We start from the raw sequence: 17,985 nt of genomic DNA, 5'->3' as shown, positions 1-17,985 counted from the left end.
AACTGTCACTGTACCGTATGTGTGTCTGCTCTTCAGGCTGCCGAGTACAACGTGTTCGAGGGCATGGAGCTGCGCGGAGCCCCTCTGGTGGTGATCTGCCAGGGCAAGATCGTCCTGGAGGACGGGACCCTCCACGCCACCAACGCCTCCGGACGCTTCATCCCCTGCACCGCCTTCCTGACTACGCCTACAAGCGGGTCAAGGCCAGGAAGCAGGTGAGATGCACCGCACGTTTATTAGTGTTGTTCAGATTCAGATTCAAATGTAGATTATTTAATCGTCACTGTAAATGTAAATGTACAGCACATACATTCAGAAAAACGTGAGCTGCTCGTGAAATGCATTGCAATTACATTTGTAAAAGTATGAAGAAGCTTTCAGGGGGGTTCTCTGAGATGTGTAGACTAGACATTATACAAACAAACCATTTCTTCTTATATATACAGTATAAACACCAAACATCCCGGGCTCCATACTCGTTCCAGTCAACATACTTGTGTATCGAACGCTTCAACAGAGTTGTTTAGTTGCATGTATCAATCTCCCCAATGGTTCTACTGTAAATAAGACCCCATCTGTTGTGTTCTGGCAGCAACAGAGGCGATGCCAGCCGTAACAGCAAGCCACACTGAATAGGGGATTCACTAGTCTGGCCCTCTGGTTATCTGTCAAACACGTTCTGCATGTCTCTTCAAAAAACGATTTTTTTTTTTTTTTTTACAATAACCCAATAAATGCAGAATAGGACCACAGCCTAGTATGCATACTATATTTATTTCTTCCCTTCTGTCCAGCACCTAGTATTTACATGTTTGGTGTGTGTGTGTGTTGAGGAGGTATAATAGCAGTGCTGTCCACCACATTGGGAACAGGGAGAGAGCGGTATAAATAGCGGCAGGAGGGAGGGAGTGTGTGTGTGCGCGCGTGTGCGTGTGTGCGTGTGTGTGTGTGTGTGAGGACGGATGAGAAGAGCCAGAGACTGCTGCAGTAATGGTGTCTTTTTAAGCAGCACTGCGGGTGAGCTCATCTGTCTTGTAGGGGGGGGGGGGGGAGAAGGAGGAGCAAGGGGGGCAGTGTAGGAGAGGGAGCGAGGGGGGTGGAGGGAGAAAGAGGAGGGTGGGAGAGGAAAAGATACTCAGGACAATAGAGGGAGAGAGAGAGAGAAAAGAGTGAGAGAAAAGAGAGAAAGAGAAAAGAGGGAGAGAGAAGAGAAAGAGAGAGAGAGGGAGGGAGGTAAAGGAAGATAGAGAGAAAAGAGAGGGAGGGAGAGATAAAGAGAGAGAGAGAGGGAGAGAGAGAGAGAGAGAGATAGAGAGAGAGAGAGAGAGAGAGAGAGAGAGAGAGAGAGAGAGAGAGAGAGAGAGAAGAGAGAGAGAGAGAGAGAGAGAGAGAGATGGAGGGAGGGAGAGGAAGAGAGGACAGATAGGATAGGGGACCGTAACATTATTTGGCTTGGCAGGGATTGGATGGGGAAGTGGATGAAACAGATAAGAGCAGAAGTGCAGAGTCAGCAGGTAAGAGTGGATGAGAGAGGGGACAGAAACAAAGAGAGAGAGAGCTAGAGCAAGAGAGAGGGGGAGGTTGAGTGAGAAAGAGAGAGGGAGAGGAGAGGGGGAGAACAAGAGAGGGATGTTGAATGAGTGAGAAAGAATGAGAGAGAGAGGGAGAGATAGAGAGAGGGGGAGTTGAGTGAGAAAGAATGAGAGAGAGAGGGAGAGAGAGGGGGAGAACAAGAGAGGGATGTTGAATGAGTGAGAAAGAATGAGAGAGAGAGGGAGAGATAGAGAGAGGGGGATAACAAGAGAGGGGGATGTTGAGTGAGAAAGGATGAGAGAGGGAGAGAATAGAGAGAAAGAGAGAGGGAGAGATAGAGAGAGAGCAAGGGATGGAGGGAGAGGGAGAGACAGAAAAGACTGGTAGAGCAAGAAAGAGAGATGGTGAGGTGAAGGGAGAGAGAGAGAGAGGATAAAGGAACAAAGAGAGGTAGAGAGAAAGAGAGCGAGAGAGAGAGAGAGAGAGAGAGAGAGAGAGAGAGAGAGGGGGGGGGGGGGGGGGGATTGCGGGGGAGATACTGTACAGTAAGTCTGACATCAGACTTGCAGGTTCAACTAGCGGGCGTTGGCTGCAGCCTGCTTCATACTGTCGTGTCAGAAGGTCAGCGAGGGTCATGGCCTGGTGTGTCATGGTTTTCTCAGGGACACCACGGGGCTGCGATTGTATAATGTGTGTGTGTGTGTGTGTGTGTGTGTGTGTGTGTGTGTGTGTGTGTGTGTGTGTGTGTGTGTAGCCGGCAGGAACCCACCACATTAAAAGGCTTGCTGTAAGTGGTTTGTATTCAGTGTGTGAAAATAAGGGGCGAATGGGCCAGAAATCTGCTTCTCATTCGGTGCGTGAGAGTGTTGAGCGTTGCACCGTGGCCAACTGAAATGTACTGCGGTAACATTAGATCATCCTGAGACGGAACACTGTTGGGAAATGTTTATTTATATTTTGTCTTTTTGTTTTTACTCCTTGCATTACACTGTTGGTTTAAAGTTAATTTGCCAATTTCGCCACTGCCATAGGCTTCCGGTGTGTCTCTGAAGATGTGTCTTACACACCACGTGAGCTCGGGAAAGTCGACGCGTTGGATTAAAGCACCGTGTTAACATCTGAGGTTGCTCTGTTGTGCCTTATTAATGTAAAAGGTTTTACGTCATTGACTTGTAAGATTTGCATGACATTTTAGTCAACGTGGTGACTTTCTTGTGTTCATGTTTAAGACACATTTTCAGATACGATGGAAGCAGTGGTGAATTGGCAGAAAATAACTACCACTTTTCTTTTTCCAGTAATGGTTAAAGAAAAGTAGGACTTTATTTTTGCATTAAGGCAAGAATGACTTTGAACCCAAATATAAAAAAAACTCTGGTATTGCCCTTTAACAACTAATTAATTAATTAATTCAAACCTAAAGTCTCGAAGGATCATTGAGGTTATTATTATTTACAATGATGTCGTGATGATATAAAGACAAAGTTAAAATAACAGCCAAAACACAAGAAGAAACAAGCGTGCATTTGCAATAGCTGCAAGCTTTTTGCGATAGACCACTCCCATTGCATTGTCACGCCCCCTTTGAGTAAATCGTCATGAACACACACACACTCTTGACCTCCATGCCACATTTCAGCCTCCTAGGGTGAAACCTGTGGCCTCTAGAGGGTGTGGAAATATTTGTGGACCAACCAACCGACAGAATGACCTATAGAGCTGCAGGTCACAGCTAAAAAAAGATAATACTAATACCAATAATAAATACATAACCATACAGGATGAAATGATTAGTATTATAACTATGACCAGTAGTACATCTGAGGGTGTAATGATGTAGCATGTCTATAAATCACATCTCGATTAAACCCAATGACCCTCTTTCTGCTAACCATTGGGAAGATGGTTCTGTTCCTTATTGCAGTTTACTGACAAGATACAATACATAGTGTCATCTGCATATACATTAACTTTACAGTCACTTAAGGATGAGACAATGGTAAATAAGACAGGACCCAAGATTGATCCCTGCAGAACACAATTTATAAAGGGCAAGAACTGGGCACGTTTTCACACATTGAAGTCGACAAATAGTGCAGCACCTACTATATAATTTACAACTAATGTACTGGCTGAAATAGTGCTATATCCTGCTCTAAAACTGGAGGGAAATGCTTTCAGTTGGTTATTTACCAAATTATATCAAGCCTCGGAAATTGTATTTGCAAAGAAAGGTACTCAAGATGTATCACTTCTTATTTGTTTAGCATTTCATTGAGAAAGGCCTGAATTGAAAACAGATCCTGGATTAACAGTCATATCTTCCTTTGAGAGCCTTGATAGATATGGGTCCAGCTGTTTTTATTGAACCTCAATTCATAGCACTTTGAATGATGATACAATGGAGTTGTTGTGTGTGTGCACTGCACACCATAGTAACAGTGTAATATGTATCTTGGTACCAGACAGCTTTTCTACACAGATGGTTTCTCTAACTTTCAACTCCCCGTCCAAACATTCCTCTGAGTCACACAACTAGCGGACAGACAGACAGACAGACAGACAGACAGACAGACAGACAGACAGACAGACAGACAGACAGACAGACAGACAGACAGACGGATGGGAGAGAGGGATGTCTTGTGAGAACATAGTCTTTCAATTCAGCAGCTAGGTGTGTGTGTGTGTGTGTGTGTGTGTGTGTGTGTGTGTGTGTGTGTGTGTGTGTGTGTGTGGTGCGTGTGTGTGTGTGTGTGTGCGAGTGTGTGTGTGCATACCTGCGTGTGTGAATCTAGTGCTGGATCCACAGAGGAGAACTCTGTGGTGAAATATGCATATTTAATTTAGGCACAACTGTTTCACAAACAACCATATGAAAGTAATGCTAACCAGCTGTTGACACGGTGGGTTATGCTTACTCTCTTCATTCTTCTTCTTCTTTCTTCACGGACAACCCATTAAACTAGCAAATACATGAGAATGCTAGAAGACTTTCAATGAATGATTGATTGATAGAAATTACATAAGATAGTATCACAGACACAACTAGAGTTACAGTAAGTTTCCTCTCTCTTTGCCAAATGAAAGCATGGACAATGGATGAATAATTGGTGACCCATCGAGGCACACAACATGATAGATGGCTTGACCTGAACTAAGTAACGATTGCTCTCTCTCTCTCTCTCTCTCTCTCTCTCTCTCTCTCTCTCTCTCTCTCTCTCTCTCTCTCTCTCTCTCCTCCTGCAGCTGGCTGTCCTGAGGGCAGTACCTCGCGGCATGTACGACGGTCCGGTGTCTGAATTCTCCCCCATGTCCCGCGGTGGCACTCCTTCAGCCTCCGCCCGCACCTCCCCGACCAAACAGCCCGTCAGGAACCTGCATCACTCTGCGTTCAGCCTAGCCGGCAGCGCTGCACAGCGCGGTGAGCACAGCTACCTTTATAACAAACCTCTCTTTTCATTAGCGTTTCCATTCATTCATCCATGTATACGTGTGCTGTACCTACCTACGTGTGCAGGTCAATTAACGGTAAGGGTCAGAAATGTGGACCTCCTGCACCATGTCCTACTTAGGGCTGAACCCTATTAGTCGAATAGTCGACTAATCGATGGAAAGAGCCGTAGTCGACTGCCAACCTCTTAGTCGAATACAAAACAAAAAAAAGTATAAATTTTTTTTTTACATATTATTTTTTGTAGCATTCTTTCCAAAAGAAAAGAGGCCTAGACGCGTGGCTAACGCTAATGGCACGCATACCAGAGTCTAACTGCCTAAGAAAACAGGCACAGAGGCACTGAAAGAGGATTTCACCCGTCTAATGAACACACTAGACTAGACAAATATCAAGATGTATCCATCAGTGGACCAATTGCATGCTTTTGCAGAGGACAAGAAGCCTTCCGTCGACTCCTTCAGACATTAAGCACCCCCCACAGCCCAAATGGAATGATAAACTAATTTTTTAGTCCATAGTTTCATAGTTCATAATTTCATAGTCGACTATCGGCTAATTTTGGTGACTACAAATCGACTATACAAATCCTTAGTCGGGGACAGCCCTAGAGTCCTTTCTCAGCATGATCCCTACTGCCCTTCATACTGGATACCTGCAGCTCCAGCTAGTTAGCGGCACAATGCAAAAGTAACAAGGCCACTCTCTTTAGTCTGTATGAGCCCAGAATTAAGCTCTGAAACCTACGTCATAGTGCACCCTGCAATTCGCTTTTCGAGTACATTTTATAGTTCTTTACAGTGGCGGCCATTAACTTTACATTATCCAGGATGGAGCACAGCATGGGTTGTGCTGAGAAATGACTGTGGCCTTGGACAACGACAAGGTCAGCAGATCTCCCTTTATGCCGTGTTGGTGGGAACATGTTGAGAGCGAGCGCTCCCCAGACGTAATGCATTATCAAGACCGTAGTTTGGTATTAAGCCCATGTTGCCACAAGTCAGTCCTATGGAGAAATATGATATTCACTGATAATCATATTACACACTTTGATGGCATTATGTGTACAGTATGTGGTACGCATATGACAAAGACATTCGCCTACAGTTCAGTCAATAGGCCCATGGTACCTTTTGACTTACACTTATATTTATATTTATTTGGATGGCTTTATTTTCTGCTGGTTTTATTTTCTGATCATTGGCAACAGTGAATATGGTAATTTTGGTTTTATTAATGAACAATTTTAACATGGTTCAACGTGAAGGCTATTGAAGACCCAGAATACACAATGCTGTCAGGTTGTACGTTCACTCATATTCTGATGTGGAATCCATACTAGGAGTACGCTGTGTGTGTCTAAGTCAACATACACACAAATGAGGTCACTCTCTTCCCACATCATAAAATACATGCATGCTACAGTAGGTACATAATTCCTGCCATTTCCCTTGAGCAAGGCAGTGGCATTAGAACCGGAGTTGGTCCCCTTGTGCTGGACAATGGACGCTCACTGCTCCTAAACAATTAGGATGGGTTCAATGCAGGACAGGATAGATTCCTGGTAGATGTAAACAATTTATTAAAATGTGCTTGGCAAATAAGAAGTTCTCATTCCAGTTCTCCAATGTTTTGGTCATATACACTCCATGATCTCTTTATATTATTTGTCTGTACATACTTGACATGTTTTTCTTTGCAAAACCTATTCCATATTTCACGTCCAAAGCAATAAGCCCAGTGAGGACAATGTTATTACATACAGCTACAGTACCACATCCAAATAACAGGGTCATCTTCAACTACATTCACCAAGACGCCGTGAACTGAGATATTTTTCTGTTCTCATCCACACATCTGGTATTCCTAGTCATGGTTTATTTACCCAAGCTCTGTCTAATGGCAGAGGTTATAATTGTATTTAGACATTAGACATCTGTTCCGCCACAGAACCCCTCTGAGTGACAGTCCTGATTGAGTCTGTGTGTAAACCACGGATTACATAAGATTCATTAGATTAAGAACAGCGAGTGAAAATCCCTGTTTCTCTCGTTACTAAACAGTGAAACACAACGCAGAGTGCAACCGCATACCTATATGAGCAAGCAGCGAGTTTCCACTGTTTAATAATCAAACAGAATAGAACGGCCATGGTTGTAGTACATGAGTCATTCTGACTCCAAATAAAACCTAAGTGACTAACTAAGTGTGTCCACATGTAACCTTACCCATCAGAACAGCCTCTGTATTGGAAATTCATTCAACCCTCATTTAGTCTGGAAAGATCACTGAGAGCAGGCACTCATTTACACTGACGTCGAGAGGAACAAAATGCCCTGAACAGGCTGCAATATGTCCAGAATTCAGCTGCTAGGGTTCTCACCCGCACCAAGCCCTGGCACCACATCACCCCCACCCTTTTCTTCTCTTCTGGCGTGTGTCTTTAGACCTGCAGCTCCGTTGAGGCAAGCCAGGCCAACGTTTCATCGTCCAGTCATATATAATACATAAATCACTCTGGATGTGTCGGTTACACTTGACAGCCTTCTGAGGAAGCACTGCCTTTCTGCTCCTCATTCTACTGTCACTATGATAAGATAAGATATTCCTTTATTGTTCCTCTTGGGGAAATGTGGGGGTCATAGCAGCATGGGGGGGGGGCTACAGGTATGGGCAGGGTAATAGTAGAAAGACATAAATATAGGCAATAAAATGTGATCTGAATAATAAGAATATGAGAAATTGACACATAATAGGCCGGGGACCCCCATTTGGTTTGTCTCAGGGACACCTATCTGAGAAGATCATTGTTTTTAGATGTGATGTAGATGTATGTAGGTGAGAACAGTGGAGAGAGTGAGACCTGTGATCAGAAGTCATTCTTACTCTCATTGGGCTAAACCTCTAGTAGTGAATAAAATATTAGTGAAATTAATCTATTACTCATGTTGCTGGGGACCCCCTGGGACCCTCTAAAGGACCCCTGGGGGTCCCCGGATCCCACTTTGAGAACCACTGTTCTATACTATGCATTTGAGCTTGTTCTACTGTTGTATTTATGAGTCACTCTAAATGTCTAGGATGTATTGTAAATATAATGGATAATAAGGTTTGCCAAATGCCTAAAATATAAATGTAGGGTGGCAATACACTGGGAAACTTTCTGGACAACATGACAGGGCAACGTGCCAGGGCAACATGACAGGGCAACATGACATGGCAACGTGACAGGGCAATGTGACAGGGCAATGTGACAGGGCAATGGGACAGGGCAACATGACAGGGCAATGTGACAGGGCAACATGACGGCAATGTGACAGGGCAACATGACAGCAATGTGACAGGGCAATGTGACAGGGCAACATGACAGGGCAATGTGACAGGGCAACATGACATGGCAATGTGACAGGGCAATGTAACAGGGCAATGTGACAGGGCAATGTGACAGGGCAACATGACAGGGCAATGTGACAGGGCAACATGACATGGCAATGTGACAGGGCAACATGACAGGGAAATGTGACAGGGCAACATGACATGGCAATGTGACAGGGCAACATGACAGGGCAATGTGACATGGTATCGTGACAGGGCAATGTGACAGGGCAACATGACATGGCAATGTGACAGGGCAACATGACAGGGCAATGTGACAGGGCAACATGACATGGCAATGTGACAGGGCAACATGACAGGGCAATGTGACAGGGTATCGTGACAGGGCAATGTGACAGGGCAACATGACATGGCAATGTGACAGGGCAACATGACATGGCAATGTGACAGGGCAACGTGACAGGGCAATGTGACAGGGCAACATGACAGGGCAATGTGACAGGGCATCGTGACAGGGCAATGTGACAGGGCAACATGACAGGGCAATGTGACAGGGCAATGTGACAGGGCATCGTGACAGGGCAATGTGACAGGGCAACATGACAGGGCAATGTGACAGGGCAACATGACAGGGCAATGTGACAGGGCAACATGACAGGACAATGTGACAGGGCAACATGACATGGCAACGTGACAGGGCAACATTATTTAAAATTTGTTGGACCTTATGGTGTTCTTGACTTATTGTTATGTTTCTTCTTGACTTGTTTAAAGAAGACGTGTCCGGCCCATGGGGACATTAACGTGTGTTGTCGGGCCTTACAAATACATTTTATTTTATTTTATTTGATTTGACAGGGCAATGTGACAGGGCAACATGACATGGCAATGTGACAGGGCAACATGACATGGCAATGTGACAGGGCAACGTGACAGGGCAATGTAACAGGGCAACATGACAGGGCAATGTGACAGGGCAACATGACAGGGCAATGTGACAGGGCAACATGACAGGGCAATGTGACAGGGCAACATGACATGGCAATGTGACAGGGCAATGTGACAGGGCAACATGACAGGGCAACATGACAGGGCAATGTAACAGGGCAACATGACAGGGCAATGTGACAGGGCAACATGACAGGGCAATGTGACAGGGCAACGTGACAGGGAAATGTGACAAGACAACGTGACAGGGCAACATGACAGGGCAACGTGACAGGGCAATGTGACAGGGCATCGTGACAGGGCAACGTGACAGGGCAATGTGACAGGGCAACGTGACAGGGCAATGTGACAGGGCAACATGACAGGGCAATGTGACAGGGCAACGTGACAGGGAAATGTGACAAGACAACGTGACAGGGCAACATGACAGGGCAACGTGACAGGGCAATGTGACAGGGCATCGTGACAGGGCAACGTGACAGGGCAATGTGACAGGGCAACGTGACAGGGCAATGTGACAGGGCAACATGACAGGGCAATGTGACAGGGCAACGTGATGCCAACAGGAAATGAAGTGAGGGAACAATAATACAATATAATGCACAATATCTGGGCAACAAGAGGTTGAAGTACAATCAGTACAAACATGTTGAGACTGTATGCTTGTCCAGCATCTCACAGCAACGCGGCCCACATAGTTGCTTAGTGTATCACTGTCATTATGGATGAGATAATTTACTAAATGCCTTAACCCTTTCACTGCTGCACTACCAAACGGTTAACCCTTTCACTGCGACAATACACAGAAGGTTAACCCTTTCACTGCCACACAACAGCAGGTTAACCCTTTCACTGCCACACTACAGAAGGTTAACCCTTTACTATCACACTACCGATGGTTAACCGTTGGTAGTGTGATAGTAAAGGGTTAACCTTCTGTAGTGTGACAGTGAAAGGGTTAATGCCATAACACCAACGACAACAACAACAACACCAACAAGCCCTGGCGGTTGGTCTGGGTCTCCAGGCAGAAAGGGTTTAAAATAGTGTTCTACAGGTCATGCTGAACAACCTGCCTTTACAGGCATAGCTGATGTGTGATACATCACTGATGAAGAGGGAGGGTGACCTTCACTGGAAAGTATGTCTCCAGTGCACTACATGGAGCTAGTGTGTGTGTGTGTGTGTGTGTGTGTGTGTGTGTGTGTGTGTGTGTGTGTGTGTGTGTGTGTGTGTGTGTGTGTGTGTGTGTGTGTGTGTGTGTGTGTGTGTGTGTGTGTGTGTGTGTGTGTGTGTGTGTGTGTGTGTGGAGGGGGGGGTACAGTTCTGCAGCTTTTCCCATTTTTTCACTGTGTGTGTGTATGCATGTGACAGAGAGTGTAGTGTATGTGTGTGTGAGAGAGTGTGTGTGAGAGAATGTGTGTGAGAGAGTGTGTGTGTGTGTGTGTGTGTGTGTGTGTTTGCGCACTGTGCGTGCGTGTGTGTGTGTGTGTGTGTGTTTGCGCACTGTGCGCGCGCGCGTGTGTGTGTGTGTGTTTGCGCACTGTGCGTGTGTGTGTGTGTGTGTGTGTGTGTGTGTGTGTGTGTGTGTGTGTGTTAGAATGACTCAGTCTCCTCCTATGTGCTTTTCCCATAGACATCACCTGCACAATTGATTCACTGTTTGGACTGAGATGTGAAGCACTATGCTTGGCTTAGATCACAGGCCAACCCTGCATCACGGCTCAGCATCACTCTCTCACGCCGGGCCCACCACCTCAGCGGGTGCTCTTTATGCTCAGACACCCTCAGGCAGGCGTGTGTCTGTCATGGACTGTGTTAGGGCTGTCCCCGACTAAGGATTTGGATAGTCGACTATGATTGGCCGAAATTTGCCGATAGTCGACTATTTGTCGACTATGAAAGAATTTAATTTTTTTTTCTTTTTTTTTTTATTAAATACATTTTTTATTTATTTTTTATTCCATTTGGGCTGTGGGGGGTGCTTAATGTCTGAAAGAGTTAACGGAAGGCTTCTTGTCCTCTGCAAAAGCATGCAATTGGTCCACTGATGGATACATCTTGATATTTGTCTAGTCTAGTGTGTTCATTAGATGGGTGAAATCCTCTTTCAGTGCCTCTGTGCCTGTTTTCTTAGGCAGTTTGCCTCTGGTATGCGTGCCATTAGCGTTAGCCACGCTTCTAGGCCTCTTTTCTTTTGGAAAGAATGATACAAAAATATGTATATATATATTATAATATTATTATAATAATTTTTTTGTATTCGACTAAGAGGTTGGCAGTCGACTACGGCTCCTTTCGATCGATTAGTAGACTATTCGACTAATAGGGGTCAGCCCTAGACCGTGTACATGGCCCTCGCCGCTATCCATAGACTCTGCGGTTAACTGTATAAGTTAACCTGCCGGGGATCGAACCCGGGACACTACATCGGTAGACGAGTGCTTTTGACACTACCGAGACACACTTTTCCCACAGCCTCACCAAAACCACAACTCTAACCTTTAACCACACTGTTACCATAACCTAACCATAACCATTAAGTGAATCTTAAAAACGAACCTTAACCATAACTGTTAAAGCGAACCTTAAATAATAATAATAATAATAATAATAATAATAATAATAATAATAATAATAATAATAATAATAATAATAATAATAATAATAATAATAATAATAATAATAATAATGATAATGATAGGGGAGCTCCAGTAGCTCACCACGTACCGCGAGTGCTATTTCAGCGCCGTGGACAACCGTGCTCGTCACGGATCTGGGGCTGAGCGAGTTCGAATCCCGGACTGCAGCCGTGCCTTTCCCAGAGTGTCTTCCCCCCCATCTGAACCCTTTCTACCCTTTCTAACCCTTTTTATAAATGCGATAAATGTATAAAAGAGCCAGGGAAATGGCCAAAGTTTAAAAAAAATTATAATAATGATAATGATAATAATAATAATAATAATAATAATAATAATAATAATAATAATAATAATAATAATAATAATAATAATAATAATAATAATAATAATAATAATAATAATAAATAAACTGGACTTTTTGAAGACTTTATTTATCATGCAGTGATAAACTTAACACACACATGCAATTTATTTTTGGGGTCGCCGATGAAATTGTGTCTTTGTGCTTGACCCATCCCGTCGTCCTGGGCAGCTGGGAGCAGATAAGGGCTGCGGCGTGGGGCCTGGCAACACGATAATCTAGTCCCCAAGCGGGAATCGAACCCTGGACTTTCTAGCTGTGAGGCGACAGTGTTAAGCGCTACACCACCGTGCCGCCTCAGTCCTAACCATAACATGGATGTGTATGGGTAGTGTAGAGGTGAAAGCACTCGCTCGCTACTATAGCAGCTGCTGGTTGGAGCCCTGGGTGCACTGAAATAACATGAGTGGGTCGAGGGCCACAGGCCACATAATGTGATTAGGTCAAGGTAGGGTTGTACCGAATGCTTCAAAGCTTCGATCATAATGTTGACATTTGAATTTTTTTATTTTTAATAAAAAAGAAATATTTTTTTAATCTTTTTTTTTTTTAAACAGTTGCAGTTAAAGATTAGGCTACACTAATATTATAATATTATACTATAAATCGTCACCATCACTTTCATACCAACCGTGCCCTTATTGGATTATTTATGTTGATGAAACTGATGAGTTATATTCATTAAAGAAAGTTGATTTAATAAAAGAAAAAGACTAATTTAATCAGATTAATCACTTTATTCAAATTGAGGATTTAGTTTAAAAAAATATATATATATATTTTTATATATATATTTTTTTAAGTAAAAGATTTTTTTATAGACATTCGAAGCTTCGTTCGAATACTTCAATCGAAGCTTCGAATGTTAAAAAATGACATTCGGTGGGGCGGCTATGTGGCGTAGTGGGCAAGGCGCTCGCCACGAAATCTGGAGACGCTGGGCTCGCCTGTTCGAGCCCAGCGCTCCACATTTGCTTTCAGTTTAGCTGGTCGTCCGTACTAATACACATTGGCCGTATTAGGGGGTGGGAAACTGATGGGTGGGGATCGGGCGTTGTGGACAGCGACTCCTACAGGTCGGTTGGTGCGCCTGCGCAGTAGAATCGGGAAGTGTCGGGGGCAGCGTGAGCCTCCCACGCGTTACTCCTCGCCACTGAGAGATCGAGCTGCGCAGGTGAAAAGATGCAACTGCTGTTACCTCAAGTACCGGAGGGGACTTGTGCTATGTATGACTTAGTCCACATTGCAGCTGGCTTGTGGGAGGCAAGAAACAGCGTTCGTGACAGGGGAGGGTTGAATTGGATGATACGAAATTGGGATACTAAACGAAAATACAAAATACAGTATACACACACAGTCATAAAAACTACAATAATACATTTTTTTAAACAAAATAAGTCAAGTTAGACCACGCTCACAATAATTGACTGCAATCCCGAAGATATAAGTAGAAAAAAGCAGGAAGCCGGACCAGCACTCTCAGGTTTCGACTATTTTAACGCAGCCGGATACAACAGACATGTTTCAGAACAGGTGTTCCTTCTTCAAGGAACACCTGTTCTGAAACATGTCTGTTGTATCCGGCTGCGATTAAAATTGTCGAAACCTGAGAGTGCTGGTCCGGCTTCCTGCTTTTTTCTACTTAAAACAAAATAAACAATCACCACACGACCAGGGATGTGTGGCTTACCAAGCCTCAGAACGCCAATAAAAACAGGTGAGTCTTCAGCTGTGTTTTAAAACACTGTAGGGTCTTGGCAGACCTCATTTCCAGTGGAAGACTGTTCCATATTTTAGGGGCAGCCACCACAAAAGCTCGATCACCTTTAGTCTTTAGCCTAGACCTCGGGACATCTAAGAGTCATTTATTTTCTGACCTCAGTGCTCTAGCTGGGGTAATTTAATCCAGGGATAATTAGACATGTTTTAAACAGGTTTCCTTATAATAATCAAGTTAGCTGAAAGTCACCTCTCAAATCTAATTCAAGAATCACGCCGAAACCACTTAGAAACACATTCTCCAGAATCTGTTTGAGGGATCAAAAGAATGTTGTGGAGATTTGGCCATGGGTCTTAGTTTGGGTGTTTCTGCCATATGCAATATGTATAGTAATATGGTTGGGTCAGCCAGTGGAAGTGTTCAAATAACTCAAAGCTCTCACTCTTCTGGCACATGTATGTGTGTCATGTTTTTTTGGTGCAAACGCATGTGAGGCGACAGCACTACAGAGGTAGAGCGATCGTCAGAATGTTGCCAGTTAAATGCTGGCTCCTCCCGACAGCGTGTTGAAGTGTCCTTGATCAAGACACATAACCCCCTAACCCCCTAAATTGTCACCTTGCATGGTTGCTTCTGCCGTCGGTGTGTGAATGGATGAATGTGAGGCATAAGTTGTAAAGCACTTTGGATAAAAGCTCTATATATAAATGCAGTCCATTTACCGTTTACTGTGTAAAGCCAGAACAAAAGGCTTGATTAATAACATCAGATCTTTCTAGGGCTGACCCCTATTAGTCGAATAGTCGACTAATCGATCGAAAGGAGCCGTAGTCGACTGCCAACCTCTTAGTCGAATGCAAAAAAAAGAAAAAGAAAGAATATTATTCAAAATATTTATTTTAATTTAAGAAAAATTTACTTTTTTTTATTTTTTTAATCATTCTTTCCAAAATAAAAGAGGCCTAGAAGCGTGGCTAACGCTAATGGCACCCATACCAGAGGCTAACTGCCTACGAAAACAGGCACAGAGGCACTGAAAGAGGATTTCACCCATCTAATGAACACACTAGACTAGACAAATATCAATATGTATCCATCAGTGGACCAATTGCATGCTTTTGCAGAGGACAAGAAGCCTTTCGTCGACTCCTTAAGACCCTCCTTAAGACCCCCCACAGCACAAATGGAATGATAAAATAAATTTAAAAAATATATTATAATTTTTTTTTTTTTTTTTTTATCTGCTAATTTTGGCGACTACAAATCGACTATACAAATCCTTAGTCAGGGACAGCCCTAGATCTGTCTAGCCTAAGGCAGAGGAAATATCTGTTTAATCCAGGGATAATCCCTGGTTGCCTATGGATCAGTGGATTTGTGTGTCAGGGAACAGCTTAGACTGCAGTTGACTTCATGTTGCATTGTTTGCTAATATCAACCATTTAAAGGAAATCAAGGCCACAGTTTCACAACATCGCCATGCAGTCTGCTCTGACCGAGAGACGCACACAACGGGATTCAGTCCTCGAGGAAGTTCCTTTCAAGGCCTTTTGTTAACACCTGCCTCCCCCCTGTATCCTGCTGTCCTCGCCCCTCACCTGGACGTCCCTCCCCCGCCCCCTTTCCTCCCAGATAGAAGACGATCCCACAGAATGAGGGGGGTGCTTGACCCATTCTCCTGGCCAGAGAAGGTCATGTCATCTACTGAACCCCTAACCTAAATTGTATTTGTTTAGTAACGTCTTAACAATCCACTCGGTTACAGTATCATAAAAACCACCGGCCATTTTGTGTATGCGGTCTGCAACTGGATTATATCTACCAACCCTTTCTGAATGGAAATAAAGGGGGACAAATGGAATTTGCATCGGATTAATGTGTGCAAGAAAACTATCATTTATATTAAATATTTCAGCCAGATTAGGTTACTGCAGTTTAGGTGAGGTGTTCATATGGCATAACGTAATCAGGAATATGATTTCATTAGTCTCTTTAACAGATCATCATGTTGCCTGATGCCAGGACTGTACCATAACATCACCATGGTTTCTCGCTACACAGCACCAAAACAGTTTCAGCAACTCTCTTTTCTCTCTCTCTCTCCTCCCTCCTCCCTCCTCCCTCCCACCCTTCCCTCTCCAGGTCCCCCCACCCCAGATGACATCCCCATCAGGCCTGCTGGCCGCCGTATTGTAGTGCCCCCCGGTGGTCGCTCCAACATCACATCCCTCAGTTAAACGATGAGGAGGAGAAGAGGGGATCCCATCTAGCAAACGACAACAGCCACTGGGAGGAGGAGGAGGAGGAGGAAGGAAGAAGGGATGGATGGAGGAAGGAGAAGTTGATGATGATGATGATAAAGAACATGATTAGTTAAACGTTTTAAGAGCAAAACACTGAATCCCCATGCCTTACCTGTCACAATGCTACCTGCTCGTATGAGAACAGTATTCATTTTCTCTGGATAAGTCTTGCACTAGGCCACTAAAACACTAAGGTTAAAGTCATACCCCGAAATACAATACAACAACACGCCGTCTGTCTGTACTTCACTCTGGAAACGGCGTGAAGTAGAGATGACAAACATGTAAACGTCCTAACTTTATATGCCGCATCGCGCCGTTAAAACCGCGCTTTTGTATTGGGTGTAATAAAAAGAAATTATAGCAACTAATGCGTACGATTTCATAACCCCCCGCAAATCCATTCACGTCTCCTCTAAAAGGAAAACGAATACTGCCTTTCTCAGAACGATGCTCTGGTTCTTCCATCCTGTTTGGCTTTCCATATCACTCCCTGTTTTTATTTGAGTAGCGTACTCTCTCTCTCTCTCCATCTGTAGTCAGCAAGAAGAAGCATTCTAGTTCCCTCATTTAGCAATGTAATGCCATGCAGTACCATTGGTTAGCTCTAGGTGGCAGTGTGTATATGGTAGATGTGTAACGTAGCTTTGTGAATGATATTGTTGCAGCTTGTGTGGGTTTATTGGACCAAGGACCGGGTGTTTGTCGCGTCTCAGTGCAGGAGCGCTGGTATTTTAGACTGTAATGGACCTGCATGGGCCGCATAATATTATGGGCGACGTGATCCGTTATCCATTTTCGCTCCTACTCTGAAAGACCGGATGAACACCTTCCCCATCCCCCAACGTTCCCTTTGACTTAATGGTAGCGTACCTATGTATAATAATAATAAAGATGAAACAAAACAAACACATCTGACGAGCAGAGTTTGTTAACATGTGAGGAGAGCGTGTCGGTAGAAATGGTTTTTCATGCTCTTTCGCTAAAAAAATATAAAAAAAAACACAAAAAAAATTTCTGTTTCTGTTTCCCGCGCTCCGTCATGGCTGTAGCCAGAAAACAATACATTGTGAGAAACCGTCCTTTCCATTTGCTTCCCGCTTATTGCCTGTATCATACTTTTTTAGCAAAATCATCTTGAGAGGGACAAAAGAGGAAAATAAACTAAATCTTTCACTACGACTTCACAACACAAAGTAATAGACCAAGTTCTTCTGTCAAGAACAATTTTCACCAGACGTAATATACCAAACTCACCTGTCGAGAACAATTTTCACCAGACGTAATTATACCAAGCTCATCTGTCAAGAAAAATGACTCGATAAAACGATGAACTTTGTAAAACAAGGATAATGATGTAAAAAAAAAAATTGTGAAATGCAATGTAATGATGAGGTGACAAAACCCTGCCTTGAAGTAACCACTACTTCCCCTCTGGCGTTAGATTTTTAGTTGCCGACGACGCGGGCTCTCGTTTGAAGACGTGCAAAGTGCAAAGACCATCCTTACCTTTGCGATCGCAAAAAACACACACCGTTTAAAAACGCGATACGTTTCTGATGATTCAGCATCAGCCCTCAAACAGAGCGTCACTCTCTTCGGCTTTGTACACAGTTTTACCTGACGTCCCCTGTGTTTGACCACTACGGTGCTGTGAGTGTAGGGGAGGGAGGGGGGTCGTCAGAGTCCTT

At 44.0% G+C, this 17,985-nt stretch overlaps 1 protein-coding gene across 1 annotated transcript in view; it reads left to right on the top strand.

The window, feature by feature from the left end:
* The window catches only part of dpysl3 (dihydropyrimidinase like 3), a 64,281-nt gene extending 46,920 nt beyond the window's left edge, over positions 1 to 17,361 (top strand). The window contains 4 exon segments of the mRNA XM_084320515.1: positions 37 to 169; positions 172 to 215; positions 4,780 to 4,954; positions 16,134 to 17,361. Of these exon segments, the coding sequence (XP_084176641.1) occupies positions 37 to 169; positions 172 to 215; positions 4,780 to 4,954; positions 16,134 to 16,228 (447 nt within the window). The 3' untranslated portion in view covers positions 16,229 to 17,361.
* Positions 17,362 to 17,985: the final 624 nt, after the last annotated feature.

The sequence above is a fragment of the Notolepis coatsorum genome (genome assembly GCF_963971535.1).
Source record: "Notolepis coatsorum genome assembly, chromosome: 8".
NCBI lineage: Eukaryota > Metazoa > Chordata > Actinopteri > Aulopiformes > Paralepididae > Notolepis > Notolepis coatsorum.
This window is presented reverse-complemented; position numbering and strand designations above follow the sequence as displayed.